This window comes from Erpetoichthys calabaricus, chromosome 9 (assembly GCF_900747795.2).
Source record: "Erpetoichthys calabaricus chromosome 9, fErpCal1.3, whole genome shotgun sequence".
Classification (NCBI taxonomy): Eukaryota; Metazoa; Chordata; class Cladistia; order Polypteriformes; family Polypteridae; genus Erpetoichthys; species Erpetoichthys calabaricus.
Window position 1 is genome coordinate 164126666 of NC_041402.2, and position 15578 is coordinate 164142243.

Sequence of the window (15578 nt, forward strand, 5' to 3'; positions counted from 1 at the left end):
GCTTATTGCCTTCACTTCTTGGTTGGTAAGCAATAGGCTTGTTAACTAAGAGCCAAACATGTCGATTTTATGTGTAAACGTATTAAGTATCTAGTCTTGTATCTTCTTGATCAACATGAACATTTTATTTGAACTATGGTTTGTAATTATAATAAGAATTTTTATTTTCTTTTATGGCATGTGTGTTGAGGTGAAAAGTTTGGCTGAATGTATGCTTTAAGGGGGTTTTATTTACTTAAAAATTTATGGTCACTGAACAATAAGTCTACAGAATTTCATTTTGTTAATAAAAAATAAAAAGGTAATTATTTAATTATAAAAATACCACTTTATATATAGAACAAAAGAAAGGCTAATTATGCAGGAACTTCAGTGTAAAACAATTTTAAATATAACAGAAAACAAATTTGAATCAGTATTGGATAATTCTAGTAACACAATGTCAATGATCAATTATGGCACTAAAAAGTGTAGCATCCCTATTTGTCATAAATGTAAACTGCTGTAAGTGAATCAAAACTGCACACAGCTCACATACTATATAAATCAGCAAACTTCTAAGAATCTAAGTCTAAGGGGGATTTGTCTATTTCACTGCATAATCTCTAAGAATTTACTAATCATCAGGTTAGAACATGAAATCATTCAAATATTCCACATTTCATGGACTCTCTTAGCAGCATCCAAAATTACTCCATTTATCTGTAGTATTATGTAGTTTTTATATTTTACTTATTTGTCCTCTGTAAATTTTCTTAACTTCTTGTAAAGCACTTTGAGCTACCTATCTTGTGTGAAAATGTGCTATAGAAATATGTTTTGTTGCTTCTCTGTCACCAAATCATGCAGCACTCAGTAATTTGAGCAGATGAGGTAGTGAAATATAACAGTATAACAGGAGTACCTGGGTCTAACCAACGCAAAGGTCCACGAGGCTTCATGATGTAAGCAGCGCTCCCCACAAAATCACCGCCATCTGCCACAATGATGCTGTCCTCTGCAATAAGCTCATCAGCAAGATGCAGTACCTTTAATGGATTGAGATGTCGCTCTGTCTTCTCAACTGCTCTCTCTCTGTAGAAGAGGTAGTGCAGATAAATAGAGCTGTGAAGATCTCATAGTCAATCCTGGGGCGCCAGAGACCATAACACTATTCACAAATATATTTATATAAAAAAAAACACACTGTGTATACATTCAAACTCAGAGTCTCTCCTGGTAGCTCCAAGCACAAAACAAGGACCAAACTCAGATGACCTAAAAATCCATCGCAAGGCACTAAACACTTATTCACTCCAGTCTAAAGACTAATATGCATGTCTTTGAGATGTGGGCGGAATACCAAAGAAAAGTCAACAAAGATGCAGCAAGAACACACATACAAACTGCCCACACAAATTATGATGACAGGGCCAGGACTCAAACCTAGTCTCCCAGAGCACTAAGTTGGCCCTACCTCCAAAACAAAAGAATAAAATGTACAACTATTAATAGTTATTGTTATTTGCATTTATTGAAATGATTGTTCACCAAGAGTCTAGATTTCCTGGGTTAAAGACATTTTGCTAAGCATCTGCATTTACAAAGTCAGCTGTCAAAATGTGTCCTCATTTACCTGTTAGCCTTCTCTTTAAGTATATCTTGTTCCTTAAGGTTTTGTGGCCAGTCCAGGGGACACAGATAACCTTTTAAACCCTCAGAAAGTTGCAAAAGAAAGGAGGCAGCATCCCCTGGAAGAAACATGGATTCAGTATATCTGTTCGTATGCATGTCTTTCTACATCTGCCAGCTCCATAAAGGGAAAAATTTCTAATAACCAGCAAGTGAAAAGAAGCAAAAAAAAAAATCGTTAACACACACACACACACACACACACACACACACACACACACACACACACACACACACACACACATACATACATATATATATATATAATAAACACACATACATACACATACATATATATTTTATATATACAGTACTGTGCAAAAGTCTTAGGCAGGTGTGAAAAAATGCTGTAAACAAAGAATGCTTTCAGAAATATAAATAGTGATTGTTTATTGTTATCAATTTACAAAATGCAAAGTGAGCGGAAAAAAAGAAAAATCTAAATCAAATCAATATTTGGTGTTACTACCTTTTGCCTTCAAACCAGCATCAATTCTTATAGGTACACTTGCACAAAGTCAGGGATTTTGTAGGATTATAGTCAGATGTATGATCAACCAATTATTCCAAACAGGTGCTAATGATCATCAATGTCACACGTAGGTTGAAACACAGTCATTACGGTAACTGAAACAGAAACAACTGTGTAGGAGGCTTAAAACTGGGTGAGGAACAGCCAAACTCTGCTACCAAGGTGAGGTTGTGGAAGACAGTTTCATGTCATGGCAAGATTGAGCACAGCAACAAGACACAAGGTAGTTATACTGCATCAGCAATGTCTCTCCCAGACAAAGATTTCAAAGCAGACTGGGGCTTCAAGATGTGCTGTTCAAGCTCTTTTGAAGAAGCACAAAGAAACGGGCATCGTTGAGGATCGTAGATGCAGTGGTTGGCCAAGGTAACTTAGTGCAGCAGATGAAAGACACATCAAGCTTATTACCCTTCGAAATCAGAAGATGTCCAACAGTGCCATCAGCTCAGAACTGGCAGAAACCAGTGGGACCCAGGTACACCCATCTATTGTCCGCAGAAGTCTGACCAGAAGTGGTCTTCATGGAAGAGTTGCAGCCAAAAAGCCACACCTCCAATGTGGAAACAAGGCCAAGCGACTCAAGTATGCATGAAAACATAGGAACTGGGGTGCAGAAAAATGGCAGCAGGTGCTCTGGACTGATGAGTCAAAATTTGAAATATTTGGCTGTAGCAGAAGGCAGTTTGTTCGTCGAAGGGCTGGAGAGAGGTACAATAATGAGTGTCTGCAGGCAACAGTGAAGCATGGTGGAGGTTCCTTGAACGTTTGGGGCTGCATTTCTGCAAATGGAGTTGGAGATTTGGTCAGGATTAATGGTGTTCTCAATGCTGAGAAATACAGTGCATCCGGAAAGTATTTACAGTGCATCACTTTTTCCACATTTTGTTATGTTACAGCCTTATTCCAAAATGGATTAAATTCATTTTTTTTTCCCTCAGAATTCTACACACAACACCCCATAATGACAATGTGAAAAAAGTTTACTTGAGGTTTTTGCAAATTTATTAAAAATAAAAAAACTGAGAAATCACATGTACATAAGTATTCACAGCCTTTGCTCAATACTTTGTCGATGCACCTTTGGCTGCAATTATAGCCTCAAGTCTTTTTGAATATGATGCCACAAGCTTGGCACACCTGAACTTGGCCAGTTTTGCCCATTCCTCTTTGCAGCACCTCTCAAGCTCCATCAGGTTGGATGGGAAGCGTCGGTGCACAGCCATTTTAAGATCTCTCCAGAGATGTTCAATCGGATTCAAGTCTGGGCTCTGGCTGGGCCACTCAAGGACATTCACAGAGTTGTCCTGAAGCCACTCCTTTGATATCTTGGCTGTGTGCTTAGGGTCGTTGTCCTGCTGAAAGATGAACCGTCACCCCAGTCTGAGGTCAAGAGCGCTCTGGAGCAGGTTTTCATCCAGGATGTCTCTGTACATTGCTGCAGTCATCTTTCCCTTTATCCTGACTAGTCTCCCAGTTCCTGCCGCTGAAAAACATTCCCACAGCATGATGCTGCGACCACCATGCTTCACAGTAGGGATGGTACTGGCCTGGTGATGAGCGGTGCCTGGTTTCCTCCAAACGAGACGCCTGGCATTCACACCAAAGAGTTCAATTTTTGTCTCATCAGACCAGAGAATTTTCTTTCTCATGGTCTGAGAGTCCTTCAGGTGCCTTTTGGCAAACTCCAGGTGGGCTGCCATGTGCCTTTTACTAAGGAGTGGCTTCCGTCTGGCCACTCTACCATACAGGCCTGATTGGTGGATTGCTGCAGAGATGGTTGTCCTTCTGGAAGGTTCTCCTCTCTCCACAGAGGACCTCTGGAGCTCTGACAGAGTGACCATCGGGTTCTTGGTCACCTCCCTGACTAAGGCTCTTCTCCCCCAGTCGCTCAGTTTAGATGGCAGGCCAGCTTTAGGAAGTGTCCTGGTGGTTTTGAACTTCTTCCACTTACGGGTGATGGAGGCCACTGTGCTCATTGGGACCTTCAAAGCAGCAGAATTTTTTCTGTAACCTTCCCCAGATTTGTGCCTCGAGACAATACTGTCTCGGAGGTCTACAGACAATTCCTTTGACTTCATGCTTGGTTTGTGGTCTGACATGAACTGTCAACTGTGGGACCATATATAGACAGGTGTGTGCCTTTCCAAATCATGTCCAATCAACTGAATTTACCACAGGTGGACTCCAATTAAGCTGCAGAAACATCTCAAGGATAATCATGGGAAACAGGATGCACCTGAGCTCAATTTTGAGCTTCATGGCAAAGGCTGTGAATACTTATGTACATGTGCTTTCTCAATTTTTTTATTTTTAATAAATTTACAAAAATCTCAAGTAAACTTTTTTCACGTTGTCATTATGGGGTGTTGTGTGTAGAATTCTGAGGAAAAAAATGAATTTCATCCATTTTGGAATAAGGCTGTAACATAACAAAATGTGGAAAAAGTGATGCGCTGTGAATACTTTCTGGATGCACTGTACAGGCAGATACTTATCCATCATGCAATACCATCAGGGAGGCGTATGATTGGCCCCAAATTTATTCTGCAGCAGGACAACGACCCCAAATATACAGCCAAAGTCATTAAGAATTATCTTCAGCGTAAAGAAGAACAAGTAGTCCTGGAAGTGATGGTATGGCCCCCACAGAGCCCTGATCTCAACATCATCGAGTGTGTCTGGGATTACATGAAGAGACAGAAGAAGGATGTGAGGAAGCCTACATCCACAGAAGATCTGTGGTTAGTTCTACAAGATGTTTGGAACAACCTACCAGCCGAGTTCCTTCAAAAACTGTGTGCAAGTATACCTAGAAGAATTGATGCTGTTTTGAAGGCAAAGGGTGGTCACACTTTTGTTCATTCACTGCATTTTGTTGATTGATGAAAATAAATGATTAACACTTCCATTTTTGAAAGCATTCTTTGTTTACAGCATTTTTTCACACCTGCCTACAACTTTTGCACAGTACTATATATATACTGTATATAGATATAGATATATATATATATATATATAGATATAGATATAGATATATATATATATATATTGTGAGGGATGGCCGGCCAAATATTCCGGCCCACACCTCCAGGCCGCCAGATGGAGCTCTCCCAGCAGCATGGAAGTTCCCCGAATTCCAGCAGGGCCTTATGGATCTTGTAGTTTTTATTAACAGCCCTGCTGGATACCATAGGGACCACCAGGAGCCGCTGTAGGGAGCACGCAGAGTGCTATGTGCCCTATAACCTGTAAGTGCGTCCTGATCACATGACCGGAAGGAACGACATGCTTCCGGGATGAAGAAGAGGACTTTTAACCTGACCCGGAAGGGATAACGAATCATGGACTGTAGGGTTGGAACCGCTTCCAGGTCAGGGGATATAAAAGGACTTTGGGAAAGCCCAGACGCTGAGCTGAGCTGGGAGGAAGGGTGGCTAAGTGTCTGGGAGAGGAGGATTCTGTATTAATAGTATTGAGTATTGTATGAGTAGTGTGGAGTGGAGGGTGCTTGGTGCACAATATTATAATAAAAAGAACAAGTTTTGGACTTTTACCTGGTGTTTGGCGTGGTACCTGAGGGTTCAAGGGAGCAATAGCGCCCCCTACTGTTTATATATATATATATATATATATATACAGTAATCCCTCGCTATATCGCGCTTCGCCTTTCGCGGCTTCACTCCATCGTGGATTTTATATGTAAGCATATTTAAATATATATCGCGGATTTTTCGCTGCTTCGCGGGTTTCTGCGGACAATGGGTCTTTTAATTTCTAGTACATGCTTCTTCAGTTGGTTTGCCCAGTTGATTTCATACAAGGGACGCTATTGGCAGATGGCTGAGAAGCTACCCAGCTTACTTTTCTCTCTTTCTCTTGCGTTGACTTTCTCTGATCCTGACGTAGGGGGATTGAGCAGGGGGGCTGTTCGCACACCTAGACGATACGGACGCTCGTCTAAAAATGCTGAAAGATTATCTTCACGTTGCTATCTTTTGTGCAGCTGGTGCTTCGCATACTTAAAAGCTCGAAGGGCACGTACTGATTTGTGCTTGAAAAACAAACTCTGTCTCTCTCTATCTCTCTCTCTCTCTTTGTCTGCTCCTGACGGAGGGGGTGTGAGCTGCCGCCTTCAACAGCTTTGTGCCGCGGTGCTTCGCATACTTAAGCCAAACAGCCCTATTGATTTGTTTGCTAGAGATTGTTTTCTCTATCTATGTGACATTCTGTGCTCCTGACACGTACTCCTTTGAAGAGGAAGATATGTTTGCATTCTTTTAATTGTGAGACGGAACTGTCATCTCTGTCTTGTCATGGAGCACAGTTTAAACTTTTGAAAAAGAGACAAATGTTTGTTTGCAGTGTTTGAATAACGTTCCTGTCTCTCTACAACCTCCTGTGTTTCTGCGCAAATCTGTGACCCAAGCATGACAATATAAAAATAACCATATAAACATATGGTTTCTACTTCGCGGATTTTCTTATTTCGCGGGTGGCTCTGGAACGCAACCCCTGCGATGGAGGAGGGATTACTGTATATATATATATATATATATATATATATATATATATATACACACACACACATATATATATACACACACACATATACAGTATATACACACACATATATATATTTAATTATGTCAACACACCTTGAACTGCTACACAAGGTTTCCAGAACATGTCTGAATTCTTCAGGAGTTGAGAGCGATCTCGATTTACAGCAATTATTTTACTGTGGCGACTTAAGACGCGACCATAACCCAATCGGAAATCGCATACAGTTCCTGTAAGACAAGTAATGATAAAAATAGCAATATCAGTTTAACAGTAATCTTTATTACCATCAAAAGTACAGAGGCTACAATAAGTATTAATTTATTCTTGGACATATCAATTTGTTTTTGCTTTACAAAAAAAATGTCAAAATGAAAATACAATTCTACAGATGCTTCTAGACATATTTCATGGTGCTATAAATATTATGTGAAATGGACATCTGGCTGTGGGCGGCACGGTGGCGCAGTGGGTAGCGCTGCTGCCTCGCAGTTGGGAGACCTGGGGACCTGGGTTCGCTTCCCGGGTCCTCCCTGTGTGGAGTTTGCATGTTCTCCCCGTGTCTGCGTGGGTTTCCTCCGGGCGCTCCGGTTTCCTCCCACAGTCCAAAGACATGCTGGTTAGGTGGATTGGCGATTCTAAATTGGCCCTAGTGTGTGCTTGGTGTGTGGGTGTGTTTGTGTGTGTCCTGTGGTGGGTTGGCACCCTGCCCAGGATTGATTCCCTGCCTTGTGCCCTGTGTTGGCTGGGATTGGCTCCAGCTGACCCCCGTGACCCTGTGTTCGGATTCAGCGGGTTGGAAAATGGATGGATGGATGGACATCTGGCTGAAGTTACAGTCATGAGACACCAGTAAGATTTATAAAGTTAGAAACTGGAATTTTCTCCCTCCATTATTTAACTCCAGCTCTCTAAAGTTGAATGGCAAACACTGCTACACAGAAATTCCCTTACTGTCAGTTCTAATGAAGGATCTGCATTGTTTTGTCTACTCTGGAACAATGACATTTTGTTTTTAGGCAATTATATGCATGACTTTTACATTTTAGAGGCATTGTGCTGCTGGATGTCTAATATTCTCCAAGTAGCAATGTAGTTGCAGACTGCAGGATCATTTTTGCTGTCATTAATATGCTTCAGATCCTCAAAATAACATAAAATGTTATGCTTCTCCACCTTAATAAAAAGATGTGTCTTTGTGTCCGTAATTTTGCCATGTCTCTGTCTTTTCAAAAATAGTGCATCAGAAACATTTTTAGTAATAAAAGGCATTTCATTTGTCATTCCAAAAGATGGCGCATCACAAAAATTAACACTGCTTTTACATATGCCATACCAAATGGCATATAACAGAGACATATGCATTGCATTGCACGTTAACCCTGAAGTCTATGTTGATTACATTGAATTTCTCTTTCCAGTCCAACAAATTAATAAACCAAGTTAACATCAGATGTGACCACTTGCCTTGTTCTTAGCTGGCAGTGAGACAGCAATGGAACAGGGAGCACATGACACTCATCTGCTTTAAACTGACCTTTATATAATATTTAGGACAACAACAAGAAGCAAATCTTCAGATTTCACTGTTTTGCTTTATGGTTTCCCTCAGATAGATTGTCTTAAAAGTTTCTTTGCAATCTGACTATGTAGCATATTCAAATAAACTGCTTAAACAAAACCAACCTTTTCTGGTCACCAACTTATTTTACTTTAAACAAAAGAAAAGAATAATGATGCTAGAGGTCATAGACCTTTTACTCAACTTTTAGCATCCCTGATTACCTACTTGGGACAGTATTTCATTGTTATTAAGTTAAGAAAATGAAAAATCTTCCTGGCAAGTTTAAAGAAACAAATGCCGTTAATTCAATTAAACATATTATATAGTACAGTAAAAATAAACTTGCTGATGGTTCCACTACTAGTGCAAAAACATCAGGAACTCAGAAGCAATAAACTGTACATGATAAAATGACATATTTCAACCGACAGAGACCACTAAATAAACACTGGAAATAAACAATAGCAATATATATTAATATGCACAAATATCTAAAAAATGTATGTTGAAGCAATTAGTGTTTATGTACAGTATATTATAGCATAGATTGTAAAACTATCCATTCTTCCATACATCTAGTTCAGGGACACGGGGAGCCATTCCAGCAGCTTTACAACAAGGTACAGACCAATCCTGAATAGTCTATTGCAGGGCACGCTCACACAAATACCTACACTCAAATGTATGTTGAATCAATAAAAATCAATAAAAAAGCTGGCAATTAATCTAACATGCAAATCTTAGGGATGCAAGAGAAAAGGATGAAAAAAACGAGTAAAACCTTCACAGTCATGCTAGAACTTTCAATTACACATAGGCATTACTTCTCCCTGGATTTGGTCCCTAGCACCTGCAATTCAATCACTATGCTAAATAAAAATAGGCGTGTATTTATGAAATCAGTTTTTTTTTTTATAATTAGAAGTATCTGTACAGTTTTCATCTTCATTTTGACATTAAAGTTATTAATACATTGAGCAATTGTGAAAAATCAATTAAAAATATATTTTTTATACAGTAACAATAACATGTGAATTTGAGGTAGAGTGGTGGATTAAGAGAAGACAGAGCTATTTAGCTTTTAGTAAAGCACGTGGAAGATAGGAACCACAATGCTTCCAGACATGTGATCCTCTTGATCTCTTGAATAAAACAAAAATTAAGTGTTTGTGTCTTTTGTAAACACACACCCTGGAATCTCATTACTCAACTAAGAAAGCATGACAAGAGCCAGGCCAAAGGTCAAGAATCTGTGTTACATTTGGTTTACAGAAATCAAACCTTTCTTAGATTAAATGACTCACCTGCCAAGATAACTACATCTGCTTCTTTTAAGGCTTCTTTGCGGTTTTGCCTAATGTGAATGGGGCTTTCTCTTCCCAGCATTCCACGTGCCATGCCCCCCAAAAAACAAGGAATCCCTAGAGTCTCAAGCACCTCTCTGAAAATAAAACACAAAAGTATCAGTCAAGCTTAATGTTATAAGCTTTTAAAGCTGAATACACTCCATGATACATAAAACAGACGTTGGTAAGGCAGTAGTTGATGCTCAAAAGCATTGGAAAACCGTACAGTTTTATCCTAATACAATTACTCTGAGTATTTGTGAAAAGTAATGAGGTCAGGCATGCCAATACTGGCACTATAAAAAAGCATTATAAATAAAATAACCCAAAATTAAATCTGCATTACCATGCCATTTTAAGAAGTTCACTATACTCATAAGCAAATCTACTAATGCCTTTCCTAGCTTCCTTCTTTAATTTTTGGAAAAGAGAAGTAATATATTTTAAAATATTTTGTACTGTGAAAAAAGCTAACAATGTACACATAAAAAAAACAGAAATACTTGTTAATATTTATAAATTAACTGAAACAATGGTAAACTACCATTTTGGGGTAACGCCATTTACCAGAACAACACCAACAGCATAGTTTCAGGGTTGTTCCATTGTTATTATTATTATTATTGTTATTGTTATTATTATTATTATTATTATTAGTAGTAGTAGTAGTAGTAGTAGTAGTAGTAGTAGTAGTTGCCTTTATATAAGAAATAGTGCAAGAATGCAGTACTATCAAATGTACTTGTTTATTTCCACTGTGTCTGTTTGGCACGGACAGTGGACACAAGCAAAATAAGAGTGACAGCTTCTGCACTACTACACAATCTGATTCATCATACATAACTGTGTGGAAAATACAGATGATAATTTCAGAATAAGTCTATACAATAATTTGTAAACACATTAATTTGTGTTGTCAAATTTTACTACAAACGCTAGCTTCTCAGCAGAAACAATGCCACCCTAAGAAATCACCTCTTCTTGAATTGCAGCAGTAGAAGTTCTGTTAAATGTCTTAATTATGGCAGACTTCTCCTTAAGTTGTCTTTCACAATATACACTGAAATGGTAATATCCATTTGACAGGCATCGATGCCTGCCACACCTACTCCCCAAAGGATCCTATTTTAACCTCATTTTCTTCTCATTCTTTGGGACATTCTCTTCATATCTTTAGCAAGGATTCCTATGGTAGAGTGCATGCTATGTCTCCAAAATATCCCTGCCTTATCAATCAAAGGACCAATCAAAACCAAAAAGAGTGATGTGCTACAGCCTGTCACAAGTAGATGCAGAACCCGACGAAACAGATTAGGTCCTGGGAGAGAATGTGAAGAAAATAAAAAGCCTAAATATATATAACAGGTGCAGAATGACCATGATTGAGTCTAAAATGAAGGAGATAGGTTTTCTGCTCAAGAATGTAAAAATGCATGCCAATATGTAATAAGCTGTATTAAACAACTTAAACAAATGGCAAACAAATTTAGGGGTTCCAAAGTCAGTGACGTCTGACAATCCCAGTGAATTCGTGTTAGGGTTCTTTCAAGGGATTCTATGGAAAACCCACAGACTGAGAGAGGTAACTGCTTAACTGTTTTACTGTCACATATGAATAATTTTCCTCAAGAAATTCTTCATATATCTCCAACAATGAAGCAGTAAGCACATCTCTTCAAGTGCAAATCTTTATCTCTTGTCTTTCACTATTGCACTTTGCATCTTTGTCACCAGCTGGCATCTTGACCTGATGCTTCTCCAATGCTTCCTGCACATATCTTTTAGTATCATGGTCAAAAACAATCATTGTAACTTGGATCAAGGACAGTAGATATATAGTACGCTCTGAGATGCGTTTTGTGACAGTCTCCACAATCTGTCTTGCCACACTTGCTAAGCAGATATTTAAGCACTTCAACTGAAGGAAAAACATGTGCAATTTTCTATAAATGCATATTTATGTCTTTAGTAAGTTGCCTGAATAATTGATCAACCACACTTCAACATATAATAAGTACTGTTCATGGTGTCAGGGCATCATGCTGTAACACTCTTTTCAAGGAGTCTAACTCTGTTTGTATTTCTCTCAGCCGCAAATTGGCAAGTTGTGAGTACCTAAAATGAGTGACTCTTCGTCTCTCAATGGCAGTGCAGACAGGGATGCTTCTATGATTCAATAAGCCTCCATTCACAGCATGCTGCAAAGTGTGGGCCATGCAGCCTAAACTTTTAATGCCACTTTCTTCCATAGCTTTCATCATGTTGCGAACGTTGTCACAAAGCAAAAAATGCACATTATTTTTTTTAAATGTTCCACTTCTCTAATATGGAATCAAAAGATTGTATGATGAAAGTTGCAGGGTGAGAACCGGGTAACTAATTAGCATGCAACAGAACTGTTTTCCCCTCAAATGTTCAGTCAACCCAGTGTGCTGGCAGACTCAACATGCTCATGGGACTGACCTCTGAGCTCTACAAATCTGTACTGAAAATAATGCCAGTGACATTTTTTCTTAAAAGCTCAAGGATATGTGTAGCAATCACATGATATATAATGCAGGCAGCAAAACACCAGCAAAGGATAACCAACTTGGATAAATGTACCGATATTCTAAATGATACTGTAGCAGACACAATCCCTAGTCTTCATCCAGGGAAAAAGGTTGGTCATTGAGTGCGATTATCTCCATAATTTTTGTAGTTATGCCAATGGATCTGGCACTGTCTTAAGGAAATGTATTCATGTTTTGAAGGGACTGCTGTATGAGACTACTGCTAGTGAACCTGCTAGCGTCTGATTTAACTTTCACTCTGATAGCATTAGCAGCGAAAAACTCCATGTAAAATTTATTATGTTGGTTCTTTAGAGGGATAATTAAATTTGTGGTGTTGAAAGATGTAATCTTCCAGCCTCTTTGCTTTACCTAATTTTTGCATGTAGAATAGATATCAACTCTGTTGTAATGTGCATGTGTGTTTTTCTGCTGTGGCTTATAAACGTAAAAATGTATGTTTGCAATAATATCTGCCTCCCTAAACAATGAAAAATTGTATTAAAATTATTCAATGAACTTGTAATGTTGGCAAGGCTACGATATCATTTGGCGGTATTGGTCAAAATGTACATGTGGTACTGAGGAAGATGTCATCAGAAATTTTGTGCATCTCTAAGTTCTAACTTTTTAAGGTTTAGCCATGCCATCTTCCACTTTATATGAAGCTAATTCAAATAACTAGTTGACCTAAGCAGAGGAAGATGTAGAAGGCAGAACAAACAAATCAGGACAAATTTGAAACATTTGAAAGGGGCTATTTTAATGTAGAATGAGTAAGTACATTCCTAAAGAATTCTGCTAGAAACACAAAACCTGTACAATTATCTTGATAGCAAGAACTTTTCCAGATCCCAGCTAACTCTCTTGGTCTGATCGTTCGCTTCAGAAGTAAGATTTACAGAACAGCCGAGCCTTTCACAGAAAAGTTTCCAGAACCAGGAGATTAATTGCAATCCATGATCCGACGCAATAGAAGTAGGAAAACCAGGGAAACTTACAATCCTCTCCAAAAAAACATTGCTAAAACTTTTGCCAAAGGCAACCTAATACAAGAATAAAGTGAGCATATTTAGAAAAAAAAAAACAATCTACTACTATTTCTACCAAAATAGCAGTATACTTTTTAGAAGTTGGTAGATCTGTAATAAAATATGGAGACATGCTTTCATTGACGTTGTACTGAGAGTGGTATCCCAATAAGCACACCTAGTAAAGCTTTAGCTCGACAACAGATTTCACACACAGCAATATAATTATGCACATCCTCATACTGTACATATTCTCTCACCAAAAGGTACACTGGAGAAAATTCAAGCATTTGTCTTATAAATTCTGGAGGGACACACAATTTGCCAGCAGGTGTTTTCACCATTCTTGCTACAGCGTTTTGAACTGCCTCAAGTTTAGATGATCGATTTTCTACTATAAAAGATCTACTGTATTTAAATCTATTTTTTGTAACCTATTGAACAGAATTAAGATGCATATAGTCCTGTGGTTACTTCTTGGATTTACAGTAGTTGAAGAATAAATCTGAACATCTCCTAAACCTTTTTGCATGTTCATAATTTATTTGTCTTTAAATAATTGTGTGTTTAGATTTGGGACCCATCCCCAAGATATCTTATTATGTATATGCAAATATTGTAAAATTCGAAATAATTTGGTCCCAGGCATTTTGGATTAGGGATTCTCATCCTGTACTGGAACCACTGTTACTCCTAATCCACTTCCTGCAGCACTTGAAGTATTACTAAGGAATTTGTTGTGATATACAAACTATATTTTTCTCTTGTCACACTATCCCAATCAACTGGAAAAACCTAAATGCACCCATTTTAACACTGTGGAAAAGGATGTCTTATTAAATCAGTGAAAAATAAATGTTCATCTTGAGTAACTGTCCAAAGCTTCTTTAGAATTTCAAAAGAATTCTTAAATGTTACGTTTATGTAACCATATTGGGCCTCTTTTAACCCTTTAAATCAGAGGTTCTAAAGTTGAGTCCTGGTGTACCAGACTTTTATTCTAACCAGTTTCAAAAACTAACATGTCTGTCTTACTTCTAATTGAATTAATTGTTTGATTAGCTTGCATTTATTCTTCACTTATTTTGTATTCATAAAAAAGTAAGATCCCTTAATTTTATCCAGATACTGGCAGTTAGTGATAAGCAGTGCAGGCACAGGTGAAAATGACACTGAATGTTAAGGGGAGCAGATACATCATTGTCGTATTCCCTTATGTGCTAATTGCCAAGAAAAAGCTTCAGTAACCAGAATATTAATAAAGAGCAAAACCTCCCAAAGCAAGCAAAAGCAAAACAATCCAGTGTAACACACGCGCACACACACACACAAGCTATATTCCAATAAATGTTTAGAAAAACTACTTTTATAATTTCTGGAAATGACTGAAAAGGTATAAACTGGAAAATAGCAATATGCTTAATTAAGAGTTCAGTTAAAAGGTGAGGTTGACTAGAATGAACGCTTCCAGTTACATTGTTCCACAGGACTGAACTTGAGAAGCACTGATTTGAGGCTTTTGTTACTAATTAGCACAAAAAATGAACAGAACACTGAACTAGTTGCCTCCCTTTAGCATTCGGTCTCATTTGCAGTGTTTGGATACAATTAGGAGAGCAAATGTCACAGAAGAAGATGACTTGAAAATAAAATAGTAAAAGAATGTTATACATTTAAAGCTGTGGGAAAAAAATACACATTTCCCAATTTCTTTTAAATAATGAGATCATACTAGTCCAGTTTAACATAAGAGAAAGAAAAAAAGGCCAGCAAATGAAACACCTAGGTCAACTGCATGTAAAAGTGGTTAATTGATTAGTGAAACAATGATACCCCAGGCCTGAACTGGAGAACGTCTACTCTACTGACTTTCAGTATCTTTGAGTAACAACTATACAGTATAGTGGATCATCGAATTTTCATAGCTCCCCGTATGGACTGGGATAGTGTAAAGGTGAATTTGAATTAGTTACTTCGGTCATGTCCATTTTTTTTAAATACATATTGTAATGTATTGTTATAAAACTAATAAAGTAAACCAAAAAAAAAAGAATTATGACAGGGTGATCCTATTCCATCTCCAGATTATCAATCATACAAACTAAAGCCTTGGAATTCCTTCTGGGGTGTAAGCTGAATCTTTTGTCCTTCACTATAACACAAGGAAACCCACCACATACCTAGTTTTGTCAGCAGGTACTGGAGGCAGGGTCACTTGGCTACCAAGGAGTATGAGGGGCTTCTTTGCTCTGCTAACTATCTCCACACACTCCTGTACCTAAAGACAGACAGACAAGTCAAAGGTAAATTAGAGCAAGACTG

The 15578-nt window shown here is 38.1% G+C and overlaps 1 protein-coding gene across 4 annotated transcripts in view; it reads right to left on the reverse strand.

Annotated features, from left to right (window-relative positions):
• Positions 1-15578, reverse strand: part of ilvbl (ilvB (bacterial acetolactate synthase)-like) — a 47740-nt gene that overhangs the window by 9831 nt on the left and 22331 nt on the right. For all 4 annotated transcript variants that reach the window (XM_028810365.2, XM_028810364.2, XM_051932137.1 and 1 more), the window contains 5 exons: positions 15437-15534; positions 9632-9768; positions 6859-6993; positions 1616-1730; positions 905-1074 (listed from right to left, as the gene is read on the reverse strand). In XM_028810365.2, the coding sequence (XP_028666198.1) occupies positions 905-1074; positions 1616-1730; positions 6859-6993; positions 9632-9768; positions 15437-15534 (655 nt within the window). The remainder of the gene's footprint in view (positions 1-904; positions 1075-1615; positions 1731-6858; positions 6994-9631; positions 9769-15436; positions 15535-15578) is intronic.